This window comes from Phodopus roborovskii, unplaced genomic scaffold (genome assembly GCF_943737965.1).
Source record: "Phodopus roborovskii unplaced genomic scaffold, PHOROB, whole genome shotgun sequence".
NCBI lineage: Eukaryota > Metazoa > Chordata > Mammalia > Rodentia > Cricetidae > Phodopus > Phodopus roborovskii.
Genome location: NW_026126567.1, coordinates 20,743,205 through 20,768,659, shown reverse-complemented (window position 1 = coordinate 20,768,659; position 25,455 = coordinate 20,743,205). Strand labels below are relative to the sequence as shown.

The 25,455-nt window shown below is 42.2% G+C and overlaps 1 protein-coding gene across 2 annotated transcripts in view; it reads left to right on the top strand.

The window, feature by feature from the left end:
* Positions 1-17,132: 17,132 nt before the first annotated feature.
* Positions 17,133-25,455, top strand: part of Lrp12 (LDL receptor related protein 12) — a 65,607-nt gene continuing 57,284 nt past the window's right edge. Inside the window, exon 1 of one of the 2 annotated variants that reach the window (XM_051202761.1) lies at positions 17,133-17,295. In XM_051202761.1, the coding sequence (XP_051058718.1) occupies positions 17,217-17,295 (79 nt within the window). In that variant the 5' untranslated portion in view covers positions 17,133-17,216. The remainder of the gene's footprint in view (positions 17,296-25,455) is intronic. The other variant, XM_051202762.1, reaches the window with a different exon arrangement.

The following is a 25,455-nucleotide window of genomic DNA, read 5'->3' as shown; positions in this document are numbered from 1 at the left end:
TAGTTCCTGGATAACACAGACTAGGTCCTAGAAGTAAAGGGAGCTGATGAGCAGGTAATGAGAATACACTGAAAATTGACAGGAATGAAAGGAACAGAGGCCAGACAAGGGTCCCCAGTACTGGAGGTCGGAGACCAAGATTAATAAGAAGCCTATTGCAGATACAGCCCAGAGCTGTATCTGGCCCTTTGAAGTCAATGATTATCTCATCCAACAGGGAACGCACTGGGTAGAAACTGAGAAGTAGAGGTAAGGAGAACAGACCTGTTCAGATCAAAGACAGAGCATGTCAGAAGCTGGCCTGGTTCCCAAGAACAGACAGTAGTAGAGTCACAGCGAGAATTTGACTGTGGTTGTCAGCCTCCAAAGCCTGCGCTGACACACTGAAGCACCCTCAACCTCCACGGTGCTAGTGGTGGTCAGTAAAAAATAGAAAACACCCGACTGGGCACATGGTTCATAGAATGAGGTCACCGTCAACAATAGCGTCGTCTACGGTGGACCCCACAAGGTCATCGGCCACTTTAAAAAAAAAAAACAAACAAACAAAACAAAAAAACTGATTTACTTTGTTTCAGCATCTGAAGGAGCTTTGTGTACCCTTCAAATTTAACAGCTCCGTCATGCTTGCCTTTCTTGCCATTTTTATAAGATGGCTGTTGATTACTGTGGTGACTTTTCCTTGGGTCAGTCCATTGTGAGTCTTCCTACCTCTGTACAAAGAGCTTCACTGCAATGAAGTGGCTTCTCTGTGATTTCACCTGTGAACTTTATTCCGTGTTGATTCAGCGTTGCCTTGTTTCCTCTTCCAGCTGTACTTCTCCAACGCCCTTCAAAGGCTTCTCTTCTCCACCCAATCATCAACTCTCAGAATTCCAACACTCATCTTCTCTACACTCAGAGTTGGGGTATAATTAACGTCTCATCCGAGGCTTGATGAACTCCTTCAATATTATTATTCCTCCAATAGAAATGTATTAACAGTTTTTCCTGAGTATGTGTGTTACAAGCAGAACACATTAGATGTATTGTATGAGCTGGAGAGATGGCTCAGTAGCAAAAGAAAAAAAAAAAAAAAAAAAACAGCTGTCATTGTAGTAGACTTGGGTTCAATTCTTACCACCTACATGGTCACTTATAACTGTCACAGTTATGGGTATCAAGTTCCAGGGCATCCAATACCTACTTCTGGCCTCTACAAATACAAGGTACACACATGGTACACCTACATTTATGCAGGGAAGCACATAACATGAAAATAAATATTTATCAGTGCATTCAGCAAAACAAATAAGTAGATTTACAGGATAAATTATTTTAACACAAACAAATGTCTAATAAGAAGAACACAAGGAACAAAGCACACTTTAAAATGTGGCTCCACTCACACCAAGGAAAACCAGCTGTGTCTCTAAGTTCAGAGAATGTCCACACGGGGAAGTTCCTGTATTTTTTTCATTTTAATCAGTTAATCCCATGTAGAAGTAGAAAGATCAGCAATTTTTAAAACATACTCCATGGCATACAGAGCTGTTCAACAATACTCAACGCAAAGTAAGCAACACAAATGCCTTCACATGGATAGCTAGATCAGAGCACTATCAGACCAATAGTGTCCCCGTTTAAAAAAAAAAAAAAACAGTAGAGTTTTACATTTGAAATGTAATCTTCCACAAGAACATAAACTTATTTTCTTTGCCATTTCTCCATATGACCCGACCATGAAAAAGTGGGGCTCCTGCCAGACAAGACGATGGCTACTAGTGACTGTAGCACATGACCTGGATAGTCGGGGGAAGGGCCACATTCTGCTTGAACAGTAGGAACACATATTGTAGGTTGTAAATATTTATACTCATTTCCAAAAAGGAAAGAGCCAGGAATAATTTAAAATTTAGAGTTTCTTGGGTTCTTAATCTTTGGATTAGAAAACCGTGGTATTTTATTGTTAAGGTCATGGTTGCTTGCATTTAAAATGATTGGGAGAACGACCAAAGAGATTTGGCCATTACACATGGAGGAAAAGAAATAGAACATTTGTCAACTTAAAAGGGTACACTTATAGCACAGATTAAATAATACCTTTAAAATGCCCTGTGGCATTGGTTTCCAAAGAGCAATCCAATTTCCGATTTCTATATGCTTGGTTGGATTGTCTTTTAGTGAAGTTTCTTGGTGCTCCACAGTTATCCTTCATGCTCTAAAATGGTCAATGTTGTTTCTTCTGCATCTCCTGTATTCAAGTTTCACACACAGTAAATGCTTCAAGTTATTATCACACAGCTCTTACATTCTTCAGGTGCCATTAATAGCCCCACATTTAAAAACTAATTTTACACTGCTCTTGTTAAGGCCATGAACTTTGCCATCAGAAGCCTGGTGAGAACCAGTTCTGACATTTAGCCCACTGTGCAAGCATCACCCACTTACTGATGCCTGGGAATCCGGTTTTTCACCTACAGAATAGGAATCATGAGAACTTCCCCTTACGGATCCAGTCTCACTGGCCGTTTAACTTTGCTACGTTTCTGAATTCTTGTGCTTCCATTTTCCTCTTTTATAAAAGTACCAGCACTGCCTCCTTTGTAAGGGTATTTAAGGATCGAATGAGATGGTTTGTGTTAAATGTGTAAAACAAGCATATTTCCAAAGCGTCATCTGCTGTTATTGCTAAAAGGACAAGATGAGCTGTAATTAGCCCGATTGAGTAGAAATAGCCTAGCGTTTAATAATTTGGGTTCATCTTATGCTCTGCCATTTCTGGGATAGGATATCTTATGTAAGTTACTCAACAAGTTCTCTGAGCTTTAGTCATTTCAACTGTATTAAAGTAAAAATTATCAATATTAAAAATAGCATGCACAAAGAACAGAGTAGGAATCCAATACATGGTGGTAATTTTTAGTATCATGCAAAAATCACTCCAAAAAAAAAAAGCTCCTCATCTCTCAGAAGCTTCTAGCTCAGACTTTGTGAGGAATATAAGAAGAAAGCATATGCTAGATAAATAAGAAAAAAAGTAGCAGAACAACTACAATACTAGAGCAAAATATTTTAAGAAATACACCAGGAATTTCACAAAGTAAAAAGAAGGCTCATTGGATTCACAGCTGTTCCTTATGCTTGGTAGATGGTCAACGAGCAACTGTTAATAAGAAATACACAGATCTCCTTTTAAGAAAACCAGGCCTTGTACATAATTGGCCTTGGTAATTATCAATGACAAACATATTAACTATGTAGAGTTGAAAAAGGAAAAGGAAGTGTGTGTGAGAGAGAGAAAGAGAGAGGGGAGGAGGGGGAGAGAGAGAGACTTCCAAACCAGGAGGGCAGGAGGGTAACTTCTTGCTAACCTACAAGCTTTTACATACCAGGCTGTTACAGAGATTGTATGGTGAGATGTACTCTTTCTCAAGCTGTAGCAGAATTGGTAAGCAGTGGATCTCACTTTAGAATGTATGTATGGTCAGTCTGCTATTCATGACCACATGAAAACATAGCTCTTCATCATGGCCACTATTCACCAAGCCTGACAACATGGAAATGACCCCTAGAACCTCCTGTGGTGGGCAAAAAGCAACTCCTGAAAATTTCCCACTGATCTCTGTACACATACCATGGCATGCACCAGTCTTACACACACATACACACACGCGAACGCTCGCGCAAATAATAATGTAACAAAAAAAGTTTAAGTAGTATCAACAGTCTTGTGACATTTTCCTAAAGTTGTTTATAACTTCAAAAAGTAAGGAAAGACACAAATATATGTTGAATAATCATAGGCATATAGAATACATATCCACTGATCTAAGAAGAAATGGGTGTTTTGACCAGTAAGCAACCCCAGTTGCCCTTCAGTATCTGAAGAAATTGATTCATGGACTTCTTACAGAGTGCAAAATCCACAAATGCACAAATATTTTCCATAAAATGGATTAAAATTTCCATATAACCTAGAACATTCTCTCATGTACTTCAAATAATTCTAAATTGATTGTAGCACCTAATGCAGTTAGATGCTATACAAATAGCTATTATACAATATTGCTTAGGGAGTAACTGTCTATCAAGTATAGATGTAATTTTAAAAACGCTTTTCATGCCTCCATTGGTGGAGTCCACAGATTTGCTGATGGGGGCTGACTGTAAATGACACAATGCACAGCTGTCCTAGTTGCCATTCCTTAACCTGTTCTAAGGCTGAAGACTGTGCTATGTCAACGTGCTCTCCTTGCTTCCTGACTCCAGGGCCACCCCTATTCAACTTCCAGAAAATGAAGTTCCCATCAGTATTAGATCAGGCTAGCCATGAGGAGAGGCCTTCCTTCCTCTGTATTGCTCTATCAACATTCAAAGTCTACCACCCTGATTGTTAACATTTTGTGTTAACTTTACTAGGCCATGGTATCTCATTATTTGGTCTATTATCTGTCTAGCTGTTGCTTTTAAGGTGTTTCTTGGATGTGGTTAGCATTTAAATTGACTTGAAACAGATTATCCAATATAGTATGGGGGAGCCTTATCCAATCAATTAAAAGCCTTAAAGGTAAAGACAGATGCTCTCTTGGTAAGGAAGAGTTCCATCTTCAACTTGTCACTTCCGAGTCAAGCTGAAAGCTTGGTCTTTAGCCTGGTAGCTTATCGCACTTAATCCACAGGAATTTATCTGCTACAGAGTGAGGAGCTAGGTGGCATAACACTGTCAACTGTTAGGTTGAAATACCTACTATTCTCTGACCTTAAGCCTGGCAGCCTGCCCTGCAGGTCTCAGGCTTGCCAGCCCCCACAATTGCACAGACCAATTCTTCCTAAGTGCCAGCATGTTCTCTCTTACACACACACACACACACACACACACACACACACACACACACACACACACACACTCACGGATAACAGCTGAGGATAAGGCTAAAGAGGTAACCGGGTGGAATAGGAGAAAGTATAGATCAAGTAGGTCCTCGTAGAACTTGAGAGGGCTCTCGGAGTGAGTGCAAAAGCCCTTGGACATTTTTGAGTATGTATGACACAACTTGACATGCTTTTTTAAAAACTTCAGTTTGTGAGCAGACCAAAACCAGTACTGGAAATCATTTCAGTTTTCTGTACCTTCTTTGTAAAATGTGTAGGTCAGATTAGAGACCCTTTGAGGTTGCATGCAGCTCTTAGGAAATGATAAAAAAAAACATGAGTGGAAAAGATTTTTCAGTTTCCAGTTTAATGAAATGTTTTATAGTTTATGATGAACCAATTGCTTGAGTTATTTTTTTTAAACAATGAATGTGCTTGATGATACTTTATGATGTATCCCTCATCAAAGTGTCCTTCAAATGTTCAGAATCTGCTAGTTGCCATGGACCCTCACTTTGCACAAATTTCTCACTAAAACTTGGCACGGGGAGCTTCTAAAAAGGAAACATGACAGGAATTCAGTAGAGGCAAGTTTTATTGTGAATCAAATTTAGGCAAAACTAATCAAGCACTGGCATGAGTAGTTAGTGCAATGTGCTGAGACACATTTTCCCGATAACACTCACAAAAGAAATCCAAACACAACTGGTCTACCTAGGCCAAACTGCTTAAAATAATAAAGATATTTCTGCATTGGATTAGTGTTCAGTGTGAAAGTAGTATATTTGTATGTATTGTCAGGGTTCTTCAGAACTGAAAAAAAAAATAGATAAATGATGGTAGATAGATGGATAGATAGACAGACAGACAGACAGACAGACAGACAGATGTAATTGATAACAGAAATTCATTTTAAGGAATTATCTCTTGTGGCTATGGTTGTGTGTCTAGCAAGTCTGAAATTTGTGGGACATCAAATTATCCCACTTATTTGAAAATTCATGTTATATCCCAATCATATTTTCATTGTTATCCACTTCTCTCATCTTTCTAGACATAAAACCAAGATCTGTAATTCAAAAACCTCTGATTAGATTCATGCATTATAATGCATAAGAACTCATGAGAACACTAGTATCACTAATGTGGGAAGGAAGAGCAAATTTCTTCTATCTCTTTCTGTATCGCTATGTTGATAATGTATGTGATATTTAAGAATTGTTGGGAAATCCCCCGGTTCAATCCAGCTATTGTTACTTGTGATTCTATTTGAAGGTGGGGTCTTTGGACCTGTGAGACTAATCTCTGGGCACAGCTATGAGGAAATTTCTGATTGAAGTAGAAGGACAACCTACCTGTGGGGTTGTCCCTAGACTGGGGGTCCCAGACTGAGTAAAAAAGTTTAGAAATCTGAGAGCCAGAATCCATCTCCCCATGTCCTGACTGTGATATGATGTGATGGACTGACTTGAGCTCAGGGTTCCACCCATGTCCCCCAGCAATCGACTGTATGCTCGAACTGTGAGCCAAAAGAAACCCATCCTTCCTTACACTGCTTTTGTCATGGGAACAAGAAAAGTAATTAATACAGAAGGTTATTTCATTATAAAGAATTAATGCCCACATAAAAAGATTATACTTACCCCATCTCATAGGAGGTTATACACAAAAAGATGGCTGTCTTCAAATTTGCCAGCCACTTGATCACGGGCTTCCAAGCCTCTGTAACTTTGAGGAGTAAATTGATTATAAGTTATTTTCCCTATAGAATATTCATTATAGCACCTCAAGAAGACTAAGACTTCTGTTACATGAGAAGCTACCTGATAATGCACAGACAACTTTTATAGCAAGTGAGTCTAGGATGTTAGAAGTGACTTAACGTGCTTGCATGGGACATGAAGCCCCTTTTCTCCTCCCAGGTAAAAACTAGTTAGCTTTTCTCATGCTGGAGTTGCTCAGAAAAATCCATCCCTTCAGAGGAATGCAGGTATGATAGCCTATTAGATGATGTTCCTCTTTTTTTTGCTGGGATCAGCTCTGAGTGCACTGGGCCTGCAATATTTACCTCAAACATTCGTTCTACCTTGGTGTTAATGATCTAGTTTCCCTACAGGAGTGGAGCCCTGTGTGGCTTCTGTTGGAGGCCCATTATTTTTAAGGACAGAATATTTGTCACTGGAGCGAAGGTACGTAAGAATTTATCGCACAGGACTGACTGCTTACCTAGATTGTCCCAGATACCTGGCCTACTACTGTTAGTTTTATGTCATCTGCACCTGTGTCTTGGGTAACTCTTGCCATTTAAGTACCATGCTTTCCCATGAGTTCCCGTGGGGCCACGCAAGGTCCACAGTCTCCACTGTGTCTGTAGGTCTAGTTCTAGGTGCTGTCTGCTTCTCTCGGAATACCTTCCCTGCACCAGAATCTGCACAGTGAGCTTTTACACTGTTTAAAAGGGCCTGGATTCGTCCCTTGTAAAATTAGGGGGTTGGACTAGAGATGACCCCTTCGGTTCTGGCAATCGTATGCTTCTATAAATGTCTCTCCTACTTAACAGACCTTAACATTGCTTCAGCGAAAATGAAATCATACCAGGCCCGGAGTAAATTATTTTGACTCCACCATTTCTGTGCCTAGCTCTTTTCTGATAAGTTTTCCATCGCGATTTTTGGGGTAATGCTTCTGCTTCTTTGAGGGAGCTTTCCTGCCAACACCGTAGTTAAATTGTCCATTCACCCCATTTTTCTAGTCAGATCACTTCAGAGGCGTACTAAAGATTTTTCTTCCACATTTACTGTATCACTTAAATAGAACTTAAAGGGAAAACTTTGCTAACCAATTGCTTCCTGTCCTCGGGACCTTGTCACTGAGGTTTTTGGCCGGGACCCAAGCAGGCCGCTGGCCCTGGGTCTCTGCTGGTGGGATATCTTCGGGTTGAATCACTTCCTCTTCTGTTTTGGTGAAAAGGTCTTTTCTCACAATGCATTTATTAGGAAACTTGCTCCCCGAGGCTTATATGTAAATAGAGGATTATGAGCATAGCTAATTTACATGAGATACAAAACATAGTCATAAAGCATAACATATTATAAATGATACAGTGAACAAAAATTAATATGGTTTCCAGTTGCATAAGAATAGACAAATCCTCTTGTCATTTACTTTTGGTTTTAAAACCATAGTTCATAACAACATTGGGTTTTTTGTTTGTTTGTTTTTTGGGTTTTTTTTTTTTTTTTGGTTTTTTTGTTTTTGTTTTTGTTTTTTGCCTATTAGCCAGTCTTTCTTTTTACATCAGAAAACATCGGCAGAGACTTGTCTTAGGAAATAAAGTATCTATACTACATACATAAGCTGGATCTTAAAAAAAAATATGATTAATGAGATTGTTTTCTTTTTTGGAAGCTGAATTAAATCAAAAGCATGATCAAACCACTTGGCTGCACAGCAGTCAGTCATTAATATTGCTTAAAAATTTAATAGGAAACAGCTGATTCAGTAGGCATGGAGCTATATGGCCTCTGTAGAGTTGAACTTGTCTGTCCTGAACCGCATTTGAAGGCATTCCAATAGCTCCAGACGAAATAGTGACAGCATAATTGGCATTAAACAAGATAGAGGATATGTGCTCTTTGGCTATTGTGTTAGCAACTAAGTACATTGAAATCTGCCAGAAATATGATCTCCAAAAAGAACATTACCAATGTAATAAATGCTTGTGACCTTTAGCTCTTCCAAGGGCTTAGTATAGCTATAGGAGGAAAACCCAGACCTTTTTACATTGACTTAGCCTCTTCCTCAGGCAGGGCAAGAGGCTGTATTAGAAGAGCTGTGGGGAGACATTCCATGATCCCAAGTCTTTCTCACACTGACTAAAATCCCACCAGAACCTTCTCCTAAGCATCTGCTCACTGGTAAAATAGTTGAGGAGGGAAGCATTTGGTTCCAGTATGAATTCTTTTTCCTGAGAATCACTGCCAAGGGAGGGAAGTGAAGGTAAGAAAACCACAAACACATCAAGAAGCCACACTTGCCTTGGAGGGATGGGATGTAAGCAAGGCTGAGGGCAGGGCCCACCCCAAGACTTACAAATACAGAAGTTTAATTCATAATAGGCAATGCTATGGCATGAGGGCGGAGGGGAGGGAGAGAGAATGTGACAAAATAGAAATGATACATACACCACTCAGAATTCCACTCTGTTCTGAATTAAAGGTCAAGCAGATAGATGTCTGCGGCAGCTCTTAGATACTTACTTCAGATGTTCTTGTAAACCTTCCTTAGTTGCCACAATGTGTAGATTGTGCCTCTTTGACACGGCCCTCTTCTTCTCCCTGGTCCCCTCCTGTATTCACTTCCTTTTCTCTCTTGTCATTTTAGATCCATCCTCCTTCCCTTCCTTTGTTCTGCACTCTTGATTTTCTGTTCTTTCAAGTCGTGATCAATCATTGTATTCATTCTCCCTTCTTACTGCTGTAAGCGCTCCTCAGCCTGTCTTCCTCAATACCGCCACTCTGGGGCTTGTCATAGATGGCTCAGGGCTCCTCTGCTCAGGTCTTAGAAGGCCCTCAGTCACTTGCATGGTACAAAAGAAACCAAGACTAAGTTGCATGTCAATTGTCATCTGATATATGGTATATCAGTACACAAGCACACATGGGAACACGTACACACACACACACACACACACACACACACACACACACACACACTTTGAATCCTCAATACCAAGCCACTTTACATTCTCAGAACAATTCTGTCCTTCTTTCCCATCTCCACTCAGTCTTCCTGGGGTAGAAATGTTTTCCCATCTACTGTGCATATCCACTTTTATCCTGGCAATCTCCCATTCAGTTCTCAAATGGAGGGTCTACTCTACAAGACCTTCTCCAACTCTTTCTAACCGTTCTAGCATATCATCTGTATGTACCATGGCACTCCAATTTGTTTACTGAGCAATCACAGCACCTGAACATCGAAACGGCTCAGTAAATACTTGCTGCTTGCATGAGAGTTGTACATATGTGCTGGCATGTGTCTCCGACTGTAAGCTTCTCTGTACTCTCAAAAACCTGCCTGACAGAATAGGACTTCCGTTGCTGAGTGTTCCTGCCAGGGAAATTCTCCGACTGCTACAGTCTCCCCCACCTTTAACCTATTTGCATATTTGACAATAAAATCTCAGAATTCTAGCTAGTTTTTAGAGGATTCACACTAAAACTTTAGTAACTTCACATTCATGGAGAAGAGAAACAATATTGATAACAGAAAGTGGTAACTTGTAAAGATAACTTGCTGGTTGTTTTCAAATTAGAAATGACTGTACACCTTTAGCATTTGTGATAGTGACTAAAGATTCAGAGATTGGTGATATATTGAGCATAACTTAAATATGTCCTACAGGGATGCCTTCTCTGCTTCTTGATCCTGACTTCATTCTGGACACGAGTTTCACCACCTCTGAAAGTGACAACATAGAAGAGCGTTGTGCCATCGGTAAGAGCGTTGGAATTGCTCTACACAAGTGAAATCAGGTATTGGTTCACATTTGCCGAAGGAGGATGCTTTGAAAATCCTCTGCTGAAGAGTCTCTGATGGGTGGGAGAGCAAAGGTCAGATTCATTTTAACAGTCAATAAAATGCGACACAACGTATAGATCCTGTAGAACTAACTGAGGCTATAAAAAAGTTCATTTTACTTAGTATAATGGTAATACTTAATACTGATGATAAAATTATAGAAAACTGTCTTCAATGCCAGAATGATTTTTTTTTAAATCTTGACTAAGCAACATCTTCAATATCATATGTGGTTATGTGGATTTTGTTTTGCAGTGATGCTTATTGGCTAAGACCAAACGAGAAGACCTCCCCCACTTCTTCCTCTCCCTTCCCATCTATCCTGCCTAGCAACTTTGTTTCCCATTTTCCCCAGGGGAACATTTCATTCCCCAGGTCCTTAACTCATCACTCATCAAAAGTTTCCTGAACATCCACTTGCCTATATGCACTTACCTAGGAAGATTCAGTACTAAATAAAACAGTTTGAAGTCCTCGTCTAAAGTGATATTTTGTTTGTAATCTAACAAATGAAGCTTGCCGGAAGATCAGAGTGCAGAGCTAAGCCAATAGTGAGCCACATATCTAGTTGAGAGCTAAGCCACTGGTTAACCCCACACATGCATGCCTACTCCAGCTTTGAGGTGACCCAGGGCTCAACTCTTAATGCTATCCTTTCTGAGTGACACCCATGAAGGGGCTGGCCAGAGCAGGTCTGTCTGAAGCCTTCCCTAGAGGGAGGTTTCTCAAGCAATGATTAACCATCCTGCAAAGGAAGAGTAACAACGGAGGAGGGATTTTTCTTCAAAGTCATCATGCACTGTGTGATAGTTTGAACGTAACTGGCCCCCATAATCTCATAGGGAGAGACACTATTAGGAGGCGTGGTCTTTTGGAGTGGGTGTGGCCTTGTTGGAGGAAGCGAGCCACCATAGAGATGGGCTTTGAGGTTTCCTATGTTTAGAATAACAGCCAGTGAGTCAGTTAACTTCCTGTTGCCTACAAGATGCACCACTCTCAGGTCCAGTACCACATGGCCTGCACACCACCACGTTCCCCATCATGATGATAATGGACTGAAACTGTAAGAGAGCCACCCCAATTAAATGATTTCATTTATAAGAGTTGCCTTGGTCATGGTGTCTCTTCACAGTGTTAAGAAACCTAAGACACACTGAATAGGAAAACTAGACAGGAGTGGAGGAATGTACATACATGGTGGGCAGCCCAGCTGTCTGTCTGTGTAAGGCTATGAAAAATGGCAAATGTGTCCAGGAGCCTCAATCCCTAAGGTCTGGCTTGAGAGAATACAAGGTCAGAGCTGTTGGGACTCAGATCCCATGACTGTCAGAACAGCTGCTCTTTTCTTCCAGTCACATGACAACTGATGATGCCTCTGAGGTTTCTCCCTGCTAATTACCACTGATTGCCTTAAACCATACGTTTCAAGGGAAAATGTATTTTATGAAATTTTGTAGGTATGAGTTTATAAATTGGAGTTACCGGGTCAAGAGTGTTTGGATTTCAGCAGGGCTAGTAATAACATGGGGCAGGATGTATGGTGACTAGAGTGGCTTGCCCTGGTGACTAGAGTCATTGGAACTAATGCTCCAAAGTGCTTAGCATTCTTTTTTGGTTACCTAATCTATTTCACTGAATATACGGATAACATTTTTATGCTGAAATTCTTGTGATACAATTTCTTTCCCATTCCCTGCTGTGTGAGCAAGGCCAGCAAGACTACGGGGATCCAAAGGCTTAGGCTGTTCTTTTCCATCACAGCTGGTGTGTATTCAAAATGCAAACCCGCCTGGGTATTTCCAAGGAGAACGTCCTTTTCATGATGAAGCTGGAGTAATCTATTCTTCAGTAGCAACGACCTCTGTTTTCATGGCCTCATAACTGAGCCGTTTCATATGAGTTGATGTATTCTTTTGAGATCAGAAATATCTGTCATAGATTTTTTTTTTCTTCTTCTTAAGATCAGGGTAATAAGCAACCTAGGTTTCTCTGATCTTCAAAGGGAGCTATAAATGACTCCAAGGTCACCAGGAAGAAATTAGCACAAGCAGCAAAAAAAGCCAGATGGATGCTTCTTCTGATTGATTCTCACTGCTTTTCCAAAATGGAAGGAAATAAAAAGAAAAAAGTTTTTAAAAAGTGACTTTAAAAAAAAAAATAAATCTAAAAAGGCTGATGCCTATCTCACTTAAACTGAACACATGGTAATGTTGATCAATTTGGTAAAAACAAAAGGTAGAAAAACAGTAGTATAGATTTTCTCTTTAATTGCATATTAGAGAATACGGACTGCTCTGATTATACCAGTTATATGTTGGATAACAGTAGCTGTCATTTACTGCCTAAGTGCCTGGCTTTACATACAGCATAGACTGATGACATGTGCCGGCTCTAGACTCTGAGTTTATTTCCCACCATTTACCATCTGTGTGATCTCAACAAACAACTGAACCTTTCTGCCTGCTCTTTGGAACACTGAGGATAATCATAGTATTGACATGAGAGAATTGTTTGAAGATTAAATGAAAACTATGCTATAGGTTCACATGCGTGTATTATTTCTCTGATGACATGCAATCAAAGAGATCACATTTCACTTCCATTTTAACAGGGAGAATATACAATATAAGAATTTAGGGTTTTATCAAAACTAACCACCTAGATCAAATCAGCCTTGTAAAAATCTTCAGAACCTGGCTTTTATCTGCCACAGCATACTGCATTTGTTAAATAACACTGGTAACCTCAAATTCTATTGATTTGGGCAGAATACAAAGAATTTATATGTGTCTGAAATTAACAATATGTCCCTATAAAGAATCATTCATTTGACATCACAGTTTTTAGGTTCACTGCTAATGGGCTTATGGGGACTTGAGATGAGCTCCCATCCAACAAGAATTTCCAGTTCATATCCTCAATCAGCCATGAGAATAATTTAAATGTGAAGGCAAAGACGTGTGTTTAGAAACTTGCAGTTCAACAACAAAAGCCTGGGCGTATTTCTAACTGTGCATAGCTTGTTATTTTCCTTTACTATTCTTGATGGACACAATGGTTTAAAATGTCTACAAAAGGAAAAAAGTTATTACAAGTTTATGCATGTGCCGTGATCTGACTTGACACTCAAGAAGTTGAAGTTATGAGGACAAAACTAAATGTGTAAGGATTTGGCCCATGTGATGTAGAACCAGTAGTATGCTTTGACTAGTAGGTGCAATGGTAGGCTGTTGGAGCTCAGAACATAGTAAATAACCTCAACAAATGTATTGGGAAACTAATATTCAAGTTGCTTAGATTGACAGCTCTCAGTTGCAACCCTGTATTACTCATCTCCAACAGGACAATTTTCTTATGAAGAGTTCTCATTTATTTACCACCTTTAATATTTTTCCTTGTACTTATATGTATTATCCAAGTTTGCTTCTCTTTTGAAAAATAATAAGCCAGTGAAGGGGAGATGACTTGTCTTTGTTTGGAAGTGTGCCAAGAAGAAAATCCACTCTCTTCAATTTTCTTCCTAAGCAAAGATGATACTCAGAGTTCTAGATTTGAATTCCCAGAGAAACCTTAGTTTTGAAGAGATCCTCAGATGCCACCAAATAGAACACATTTTGCAATGGATTTTTTTTTATTCACAAGAGTAAAAATTAAACCATAGGTGATGACAACCAAATGAGAAAGAGATCTTTAAAATCAAAGGATTTTTGATTATGTAAGGACATATTCCCACAATGTGGAAGACTGTAGCCTTCTCCAAAGTACACTAAGGGAAAAAGATGTCCACATATGCCCCCACTCATTATTTGTTCTTGAGAAGTATGAGACTCACTTGGAAAAGCACTAAGAAGCAACTCAGAACGGCTTTAATAACATTTTCTTAAACTGTAACGGTTGACAGGGTTCTTTAAGACTCCGTGGGCAAACACAAAAACTTTGAACAATCTCAGAAGGCATAGCAGATCACTCAAAGCCTATTTATGGATATAAGGACCCAGAAGAAGAAGTTTCTTCAGGGCATGATTTATGCTTTATAGGATGCAAATCTGAACCATCCAAGCATAATAAGCACTCCACTCAATGGAACGGTTACCAAAACAAACCTCTTCATAGCCAGAGTTTTAATGGATTTCAAAGTGCTTCTTCATATGACCAGTGTAACTGGGAAAGTGAGGAAGGTAGGCCGAGCAACACAAAAGGTGCTTACACCCCCTGTGCCTGATAAAGCGCCTACTCTATGACAGGTGGCTTAACAACACCCGTGATTCCACTAGAATTATTTTGATAAGGGAAATGTCCCCTCATACATATACTTACGGGTCTTCGTCTTTCAATCCTCTAAAACAGACAACTAGAGTGATAGTTTTTAAAGTTTCACAAGCTGTGTGTTCTTTTATCGGAAATGTTTGGGGCCTCAAATTTCTTGGGAGTTTTGTTGTTCTGTGTTTGCCTTTTTGTTTTTGAGTTTTAGTGCTCAGTGCTTTGGATCACCCCAGATTTTCAGACTGAAGATGCACAGCCTGTATTTGGTTGGGGGTTGGGTATTTCAAGGAAGAATATGAAGTCCTTGCTTTGTCAGTTTGTACACCTCTGCTTGACTTTCTTAATATACTTCAACCAAAACAACATGTTGCAACAGATTGGCTGCAGAGAGCAGATATGAGAATCCAGATGTTTCCAGCCAGACACAAAGCAGGTCTACAAAGACAGAGAGGATGGCACATTCCTCCTGCTTGTTTTGAGAATGCTAATATGGATTTGCATGTCTTACTTTAAAAGAATTAAAGATAGTTAAAGCTTTCATTTTAATTTCTAAGTAGATGCTCTTTGGAGTCCTCATTAAAATTTAAGAACATTAAAGGGGCTTGGGTAACAAAATGCTTGATCATTTGACAAGTCTGAGAGACAGCTTAGTAGATGAGCAAGTGTGGGTTGGGGGGGTGCAGATTGAAGGATAGCGGGGGGGGGGGCTATGTGGGCACGATGTGACTTCTCTTGGGACAGAGTTCCTAGAATGGCACTAAAAGTATGGGGTGAGAGATGGACCCAACCCAGTATACTTTTTCGTTTTGCTTGTGGCCTGACCCAAACACACACAGCTGCTGTGGCAACTAAACTAACAGGAAGAGCTCTGAAAAAGTAAGCAATCAGAGCGTAGTGTCATAAAACAAGGATGTATCTGTAGATTGTAGAATCAAGAACACCAAAACTGCTGCATTCTCAACACAGAAAATGGGGCAAAATTTCCAGAGTTCAGGATTTTTGTTTGTTGTCACTTTGTAAAAGATTCATAAACTTCTGTAATACCTGTCAAGAGTTTTTATCTTCTGTAATACCATTTCGGGGGGTGGGTGGGGAGCAGTTATTAAAGGGTCAAATCAGCAAGAGATACAGGCAAAAGCCTAACATACTCCCCCAAGGCATATATTAAAATTTAACAACAACCTTTAGGCACTAAGCATTTTGCTTGATTTTCCTGTTACTGTGGATGTGTCTTGACTTTGGAATTGTGAAACAAAAAGTTTGCTGGAGATTTACTTGATACCTCGTTCAGGGTAATTTAACTTCAAGTCTCATTAACTTATCTAAAACGTGGATAATATTTATCTCATATAACCCGTGCCAACAGTATATAGTATAATGCATTGCGGATCTTTCAGCGAACAGCGGACAGTGCCTGTAAAGGGCAAGGATAGCTGCTAAGACTGTGCAGACACTTTGAAAGGTGGAAAGTCTAGAGCGCCAGTGTCACTACACACAGAGAGAAGCGCCACGGGTCATCCATGTCAGGAGGTGGGAAGAGGCTCGGGAGAATTCTGGGATATCCCGTTTTCCACGTCCCGACCCCAGGTCCACTCCAGCCAGGCATACCTGTCCAGCGGCCACCCCATCGCACCAGTGTCCAAAGGGCCCCCGCGGCTTCCCCGCCAGATTAGAGGCGCAGGACCCTGCAACCGAGCTGGATGTATCCGCAGAGCCCCTAGCACAGGATCCCACGCGGACCCACGACCCACCCGCTGTTCCAGGGCAGATTCCAAGTGGAGCCTGCACGGTCTGGGGATCACAGCAAGGAACTTCCAAGTTCACAGCCTCCGACCACCCACCACCCTCTCTTCGCGGTAGCTACGATCAGCCTCGAGGATCTCCCGCGGGGGCCCCAACAGCAAGGTCTGAGACTGCAGAGCTTCATCATCAGACCACCCCGCAACCTCCACCACCACCGACCCCCACCGCCACCAAAACCCGAGCTCGGGAGCCCCGGGAATCGAGCGGCCAGAGTTCGTGCGTTCGCACATCGATTGGCACTGCCTCGCTGCTCGGGCTCCGGGCGCCGGGAAGCCGGCGCGAGCCCGGCCGAGTCCAGCGGAGCGCGGGGCGGGCACCCAGGCAGGCGGGCCAGGGGATTGCCGAGCGCACGGATGAGCGCGGCTGCCGGCTCGCACTCCGTCTGGCGGGTGGCGGCGCCGGCTGCTGCTGGTGCGTGCGGCGCGAGGCCCGAGCCCCGCAGTCGCCAGCCCCATCGCCCCGCGCCGGCGCGCTCACGGCGCGTCCCTGCACCTCCCCCGGGAAGGCCGGCCCGCTTGGGGCTCGCGGCCGAGGCAGGGCCGGCGGGAGGGAGGGAGAGAGGGAGGGAGGGAGCGCGCGCGGGCGGCCCCGCCCCTCCCCCTCCGCCGCGGCGGAGCGCGCAGGGAGCAGCCAGGGGCTCGGCGGCGGCGGCGGCGTCTGGCCCCAGCTCCTCCTCCTCCTCCATCTCCTCGCTCCCTCCATCTGCCGTGGGTATGGCCCGTCGCTGGAGCACAAAAGAGTCTCCGCGGCGGGGGTCGGCGTGGCTCTTGCTTTTCCTCGCTGGGGTGTACGGTAAGTGTCCGCCTCCCCGCGCCCCGCTGACCGAACAAAGCTGGGGCGACCCCGAAGGGGCCACCAGGCCTCCAGGACGGGCTTTGCCTAGGCGACCCGAGGAGACCCCGGCTCGCCGGCGGGACAAAGACCCACGCGGGGTGTGCGGGGAGGGTTGTCTGTCTGCTCTCGGGGATGCTTGGGGTCCGCTCGCCGACGCCGACCCCTCGGGGCAGGGGAGGTGGCCGGTCCGGGCCAGGGGACCCTGCAGAGCGGCAGCGTGCGGGCGGACTTGCCAGCCCGGCGCGAGGGCCCGGCGGCTCCCTCCTCTAGCGCTCCGGGTGCACAGTCCTCTCGCACAAAGATGTGACCGTGACACTACGAAGGGGAGGTCGCCTCCGGGACGGTCCGGCCACCACCACCCTCGATCCTTCCCGAGGCAGGAAGTTCTCTTCTCGTCGCGCCCATCTCTCTTGGTCCCCACTCCCTGTAAAAGCATCTCGCTTGCTTCCTTCCCACCCCTCCACCTCGGTGCCCCGGGCTCTGTGGGTCCTGGGCATGTAGGGTCTTGTTGTTCCCCAGTAGCTGCACGCCAGAGAAGGCCAGAAAATAGTTTCCAGCCCCACCTCAGTGTTTCCCTGTTGGGGCATACAAGTCTACCCTGACTCCCTGTTCACTTGCCATTTCATCCACGCTGTTGTCACTGTTGTCTTATTCCATCGGTGATCTGGTTAGGGCCACTTCTTTAAAGATAACAGAAGGCTGATGGTATGTCAGGAGTGTGCTTTGTATGAACGAGAACTAAGAAATTAGGAGGGATGCTCATCACTTGAGACCTGAGGTTGGGCTCGTTTCCTACTTCACCTTAGTTCTCACTAGTTAACTCCTTGAGTGGGTATTGCAGAGAACACGATTAATAATTCCATTTTGGAATATTGCCTTGATTTCTCCAGAAAAAAAAAAAAAAACAGTTCGAAGCCACCTTTTTTTTTTTTTTTTTTTGATAAATTTTACTTATAAAAAGTCCTAGTCATTTGCCACAAATACTGACTCCGTAGTATAATGGTGGTGGTTTCTGTCAACATATAATTCCCCAGCATATGGTAGCATCTCTTTTGAAAGCATTTGCCTGTGGAATTGAATATGATGGTAACTTTCAAAACTGGAGAATTCATATTACATGAGAAATATAATGAACTTAAATTGCCATTTACTGCCAGCCAAGAAACAGTAATCTCTTCAGTATAAATCAGGATGTTTTGCTCCCTTACCTGAGTAGTGTAGTATTTTTTTTTTTTTTTCTGGGCAACTGTCAGTGATGTGTTTGTGTGGGGCCAGGAAACCCAGTGCATGACTTTTGATTGTTAGTTCCATCCCAGCTTGGCTGATGACTTGTGGGTGTGGGTGTACACGAACGATCAATAGGCTATTATGTTGTTTCTTCTAGCCCGGAGGTGAGTATAGTCCTGCTCTAGGTTTGGTATAATGGCCCAGCAGAAAGGAAAGAGAATGGAATCTTTAATCTAGGGTGATTAGGAATGTCCAGTTGTGTAGCTCTGCACTGTAATCAGAATCCAGTGTTTGCGGTGTCTGATCAGACTAGGAAGGTAAGTGAAGACTTCAATAAAACCCACGCCATCAGTATTTGAACTAAAAACCTTTTGCCTTTAGAGGTTAAGAGGCTATGGAGCAGTGTTGGCCTTGGTGTATTCTTTTGTACCAGTACACAAAGTGGCCTTCTGGTAGGTGCTTTACAAGGGTTATCTTTTGGGTGGTTGTTTTCAGTGGGGGAACTGAAGGCAGAGACCAAAACTCCTTTTCCCAGCACTGTGGGATCATGTTTATAAAACTAGCCAGTGATTAAAGTTGATTGATGTCTCCAGCCACTCGAGTTTCAAATGACAAGAAAATAGGAGGCAGGGTGATGAACAAAACATTGATCTATATTGGCAGAGCTGAAAGGGACCCTTCACTCTGGAGCAAGGGACATTCTCTGTGTACACAGCTGGGTCTCTCTCTTTCTCTGTGTGTATCTGTACCTGTCTGTGTGTGCGTGCTGGCTCACTCATGCATGCCTGTCTTTCTCTTCACCCAAATTTGGGTTTATATTAATGGCCAAAACAACAAACTGTAGTGATGGGTAACATATGTACTCTCCTTGGAATAGTGGCATTTGGGTACGTGGACTATTTAATAGCTGTGATGAATAGCTGATGTACTATGAGAGACTACACTTGAATGTTTAAAACATATTTTGGGAGATGTCTCAGTAAAGTGCTTGAAGACCTGAATTTCATCCCTAGAACCCATGTAAAAAGTTGGGCAGGAGGTCATGCACTTGGGAAGGCAGAGACAGCCAGATTCCCTGGGGCTCATTAGCCAGCCAGTTAGCCTAACCATGGCAAGCTCCAGTCCCATGAGAGATCCTTGTCTGGGACAGATGGGCAGTACCTGAGGCCTGAGGAGGGACAACTGAGGTTGTCTCTGACCTCCACATGTACCTACATGTGTGCATGCATGTATATGCACATACACACACACACAGGGCTTCCATAATAAAATATCTATTTCGATAACTCCATAGGTGAAAGGTGTTTGCTACAAAGCCCGGTGACTTGAATTCAATCCCTGGAACCCACATAAGGTGGAAAGAGAGATCCATCCTCACAGAGCTGTCCTCTGGTCTCCATGAACATACACTGTGACACACACCCTTGCTCACAAATAGGTCCTGCACACACACACATATTTACATGAGTAAAGGAATGAATACATGGCATTAGTTCTGTTAAAACTAGTGACTATTCCGAATACCTTGACATAGACCTGGTAAAGAAAGGTTTTCAAGCCTGTGTTTAAGGAATTCCAACACTGTTTTGTTTGCTTGCTTGGTGGGTTGGTTTTTCAGGTTACTTTTGGATAGTAACCAAAATACAAACCTTTAAAACATTTAATATAGCTTTTTTCTTTTCTTTTCTTTTTTTTTTTTTTCCAAGATAGGGTTTCTCTGTGTATCTTTGTAGACCAGGCTAGTCTCCAACTCAAGGAGATGCTCCTGCCTCTGCCTCCCCAGTTCTGGGATTAAAGGTGTGCACCACCACTGCCCACCTCATATAGCTTTAAAAATCCTTACGTGATGTTTATATTCTTTACATGGCCTTTTATTTTTCCAGTGAACTATGATATATGACTGTTATAGCTGCGGGTTATCTTTCTCGATGCCCAGGTCTTATTTGAACGTTAAATTCTGTTAAGGTGTGCAGTGAATTTTGATTTGTCGGACAACTCACGGTTTGTGTTTTCTGAGGTAGTCATCCTAGGACCAGTAGTTACCTTCCAGTTCTCCTGTTAGAATAGCTTTGCGTGTGTGGAGGAAGAGGAGGAAGTGAAGGTTGGCAGCCGCACTGTTTAGACGGTTGAAGGAGTAAAAGCATTAGATCTGGGCTAGCCCTGGGCCCACTGGTGGGGAGCAAGCCCTGCTCAGCTTCTCCTCTCGGGGTGTCTGCCTCGCCACACTGTGGAAGTTCTGAAAACTTCCCTTCGTTAGAACTCAGTCTTGCTCTGTCCCTTCCTGTCTGTTCTATACCTGCCACTCAAAGCGACCCTTAGAGTAACTTCACACTGCTTTCTAGAGGCTTTAAGTTCTTAAGATGGCACCCGTAGGTTGGTGACACACTGAGACATACTGCCTGTCAGTCATTCTCCCTCTTCCCTACCTCATCCTCCCTGGTTTGCTGATCTGGATTCTTCTTTGGGCCTGCTGTGTCATTTGATGAGCCCTGTCCTAGAGGGGACCTTTGCATGTCGTTGAGAACACTTGTTTTGCTTGTCTATGCGTTTATAAATTGCCTCCAAGAGTCGAAGGTCATTGCTTTTTTGCTAACTTCCTGCTGAAGCATTCGGTGTCAGTAAAAACTCATCCTGACCTGTAACTGACTGACCTGTGATAACATTCATGTTTGAACTGTCAGTCCATGTGGCCAAATGCCTTTATTGTGCACCTGCTGTCCTAGATGTTGTGGAAGGGTATGCTAGTCTCCTTACTCTTTATTTTATATTTAATGGATGAATCTTCTTCCCATGGAACATTCAGCAGCACTAAAAAAAAAAAGTCCAGTTTAAGGATAGACTAGAAGTTCCAATTTTAGAAAAGTGGTAGAAATAACTGGAACAGAAGGGGGGTGTAGTAAGCTGATACCAATTACTTCTGAGAAAGTCAGGCTTGATTACATAAAATATGTTGAATAAAACTGAATTAATTGCTTAATATAAATTCTTCCTTGAGTTCAGAATCTCAATTCTGTCTATGCCCTAGGGGAACTGTGAAGATGGGCATCATATTCTACACAATTCTGGATGGTTGTTTAGAGGGGTAGCTGTCTCCATTCCAGGAAGAGCTTAGAAGAGATTTGAATGATGTGTAGTAAATGATTTAGAAGATTCCTAGAAAGCATAGTCTCCACTGAAGAAAACCTAAGAGGGATAGCAAGCTAAAGTGGGAACAGTTAGAAGAAAATGTTGAACCTTAAATGTTTTAAAGCCAGGATATCCCTCTGCGGCCCAGGCTACACAGCAATCCTCCTGCTCCGGACTTCCCAGTGCAGAGAGTACAAATGTGAGCTGCCAGGCCTTTTTTATTTGAAAATAGAAAGTTTATGACTTATGGATAAGTAAAGGGAGTCTCTGTTTCTGGTCTCATGTATTTTGTTGTTACTTAATTGGTAATTTTTCTTAAAATATTGTCAGCAATATTACCTAAAGAATGAGAATTAAATAGGAGATGGATACAGATGAGATTTGTGTTACATTTACACAAATAGAAAACGCTCTGACTTTGAAATTGTAAATTTCAAATTTCAAATTAATACGTTATTGTGGCAAGTCTTTATAAATAAATGAAGGTTGTTCCACATTTAAGACGTGAAATAAAGTTGACCTCTCTCTAACGTCTAAGGTTCCTTCTCTTCTCCCCTTCTCTCTTTAGTCCTAGTTCCCCCTCCTCTTTTGAGAGAAGTTGTTAAATATACAGGGCTTACTACCATCACTTATATAAGTATGCTGAATTAGCTTAGTGAGGTCTCACTTTCTAACCCTTAAGAAGAGAGAAGGGGAAACTACATTAAGCTTCCAGCATTTATCCCTACAAGTTCTGTACCTGAACGTCATTCATTGATAGTTTCAGTCCATCTCACCTGTTCTTTAATAAGAGAAAATTGGAGTTCTGAGAATTGACTTGAGATCATATAGAAAGCAATCATAGAAAGCCTAACCCTCTTTACTCATCCAGGCATCTTGCAAATACTCACTATTAGGTGCTACCAAGCTGACTAAGTTTCTCCCTCATGGTGCTTACACTCTGGTCAATGAATTGTTGCAAGTTCTCTGGCAGAAATCAGCAAGCTTGGGAGATAATAAATGATGGAGTAATTAGGGACTGATGTCTTTCCTAGGGGACCATGAGGGTTATAGTCAGAGAGTCTTGTGTGTGGGAGCAGTATGTGGAAGGCCTGGAATCAGCAGAGCCCGGAAGACTTGGAGCGTTGTAGACATGGGCACACACTTGCTATAGCCAGAGCATTTGCTATCTGTGGGGAGTGGAGGGGAGGAGACAGGTGTAATCAATAGATCTTTGAAAAGACCATAGTAAAATTTGAGCTTTATTTTAGGAGTTAACTATTGGAAAGGTTTAAATGACGTGATACAATTTTTATTTTGAAGTCATCACTTTTGCTACACAGAGTGGATCATTTGAAGTAGGCAGGGTGGTCAGGAAATTGGCTGTAAACCTGTTGAGAGACACAGGTGATTGGAACAAGCTGTTGGTAGGTGAGGTGGATGGGTGTTGTCCTGTTGATAAAGAAGGGTATTTCCTTATAAATTAAAATAAGGGAATACAGTATAAATAATGGAAGGGAGGAGAGGGAAGTGTTGGTGGGTTTGTACTTGGGTACATGGGCTTAGGGTGGGAAAGTGTAATGGCATCTGATTGTTACTCTGTGCTTTCTTGAAGTTGTGTAAAATGAATCATGAGTTAAGAACGAAGAGGAGAAAGATATAATGACCATCATTTCCACACCTCCCATCCACTCTAACGGTGTGGACCCTTGAGAACTATCTGTTAATCCATCTAGAAAGACAGTAGGACAGACACTCAGTGTGCCAAGTGATGTGACTATGCTCCCTACCAGGAGGGTACTGTGATGAGTTAATACAAATGACAAGAACTCCTGAGGAGATGGAGGACAATGTCTCATGGAAAACTCAGCTCTTCGGCTCAGTCTTTTCTCCCACCAAGTATAGAGCATACCTTTATCAGTCTTAGGAGTGTTTCAGGCAAGAATCCAAGGGTAGAATGGAAGATAAATTTCAAGTATCACTTTGCCCAAGTTTAAAAAGTAAGAGATCAATAAAAATTGCTTTATGTCATTGGAAAAGTCAAGACTATATTAGTAGATTGGTGAATTTCAGAAGAAATTAGGAAGAATAAAGTGACCTCTCACCTTCTTACTGAATCCTGTATCTTATTTATAGAAGGATATAGTTTCAGTAGGTTGTAGAACATCACCGTAAATGAATGTGACAGAACAGGTCTCTAGTTTTCTTCTTAAATATTTGATAACTCACTGCCCTGTCTGGACTCAGTATGACAAAGTCAAATTGTTTTAGACCAGTGCTGTCACTGTTGAAGGAGTCCAACTTAATACCTCCTTAGTTCACCTAGACATTTCCGTTTGTAGAGAAATAAAAATGGTGCCGACATGTCAGTGTTAGAGTTAAGTGAGCACGGTAAAATGTTCAGCCCTTGGGGCTTAACCCTTTCAGATATGAGGATGAGAAATGCCAAATGAGTGCATATATCTAATGCATTCTGGAATATGACTCAGATATTCAAGACTTGTTGCTCGTTCTCATGACACCAAAACCTTCTTTAGGAATAGACTGTAGAACAGCTTTGTACACACACAGAAAGTACCCGATGAATTGTGACAGTCGGTGTGAAGTGGCCTCCTTAGGAAAGACAAACTAGGACCAGTGCTGCTGGCTCTGCTTCTGCCGTCTACATGTAGACGCCTGTCGCTTTATTCCCAATATTAATGATATTCCTCTTACATCGTTGTACTGGCTGCCAAGCCAGTCCAGGATTGATTCAGTCACACCACACATGCAAGTCAGGGTGACTTCTGAAATAAATGCAGGCTTCTTCCTGTAACTCGCTTGCATAAACGCTAGCAGTAGGACCAGTGAAGAGGCTCAGCTGGTAAAGGCACTTGCCACCAATGCTGACACCCAGAGTTCCGTCTCTAAGACCCACATGATGGAAGAAGAGAATGACTTCCCGCAAGTCTTCCTCTGACTTCAGTACATATGCTAACTAGGGTGGAACACCCGCACACTTGCATACACCTGTACACACACATGAATGAATGAATGAATGAATGAATGAATGAATGAATGAATGAATGAATTGGTGGGTGGTTAGCAGTGTCTCCCATCCCTGCCCTTCCCCTGCTGAGCTCTTGCCATGCTGTGTGCTTCCCTCATCTCCTGTCCTTTGCACACATTCTTCTATCCACGTCTGCACTAGGCTGCCTTTCAGCTTCCCTTTAGAAGCTGCTATCTTGAGAGGTCTTTCTTGGCTTCCCCAAAGCTATTATAAACATCTCAAATGTATAAGCCTACAATATAAAAGATACACACACACACACACACACACACACACACACACACACACACTCACCAGTGGTCATGCTTTAAAAAAAAAACAACAAATTAATGTTAATATTATTTAATCCAGTATGCCTAAATCATTATTGTTTGTACATAAAATCAATAGGAAATAATTATTAATGAGATACTCTGAATTATGTTTTTCATGCATTCTTCAACTCCAGTGTAAATGCTATACTTAAGGCTGATTTCAGTTCAACTTACGTTGCTTAAAGTGTTCAGTGGCTGCTTGAAAAAGTCAGTGTCTATTAAAATTGAATATGATGTTCTCTATGGCCCAGCAGCTTTACTATTAGGTATAAAACTTAACACAAGTGCATAATGTGTGCCTAAAGGCACATGTATCCTTATTACTGTAGTCCGAGACTGGAAACAGCCCTTACATCAGCAGTGGGCAGGTAAACAGAATATGGAGTGCAGTATAGCAATAGTTCTCAGCCTGAAAGTCTCCGG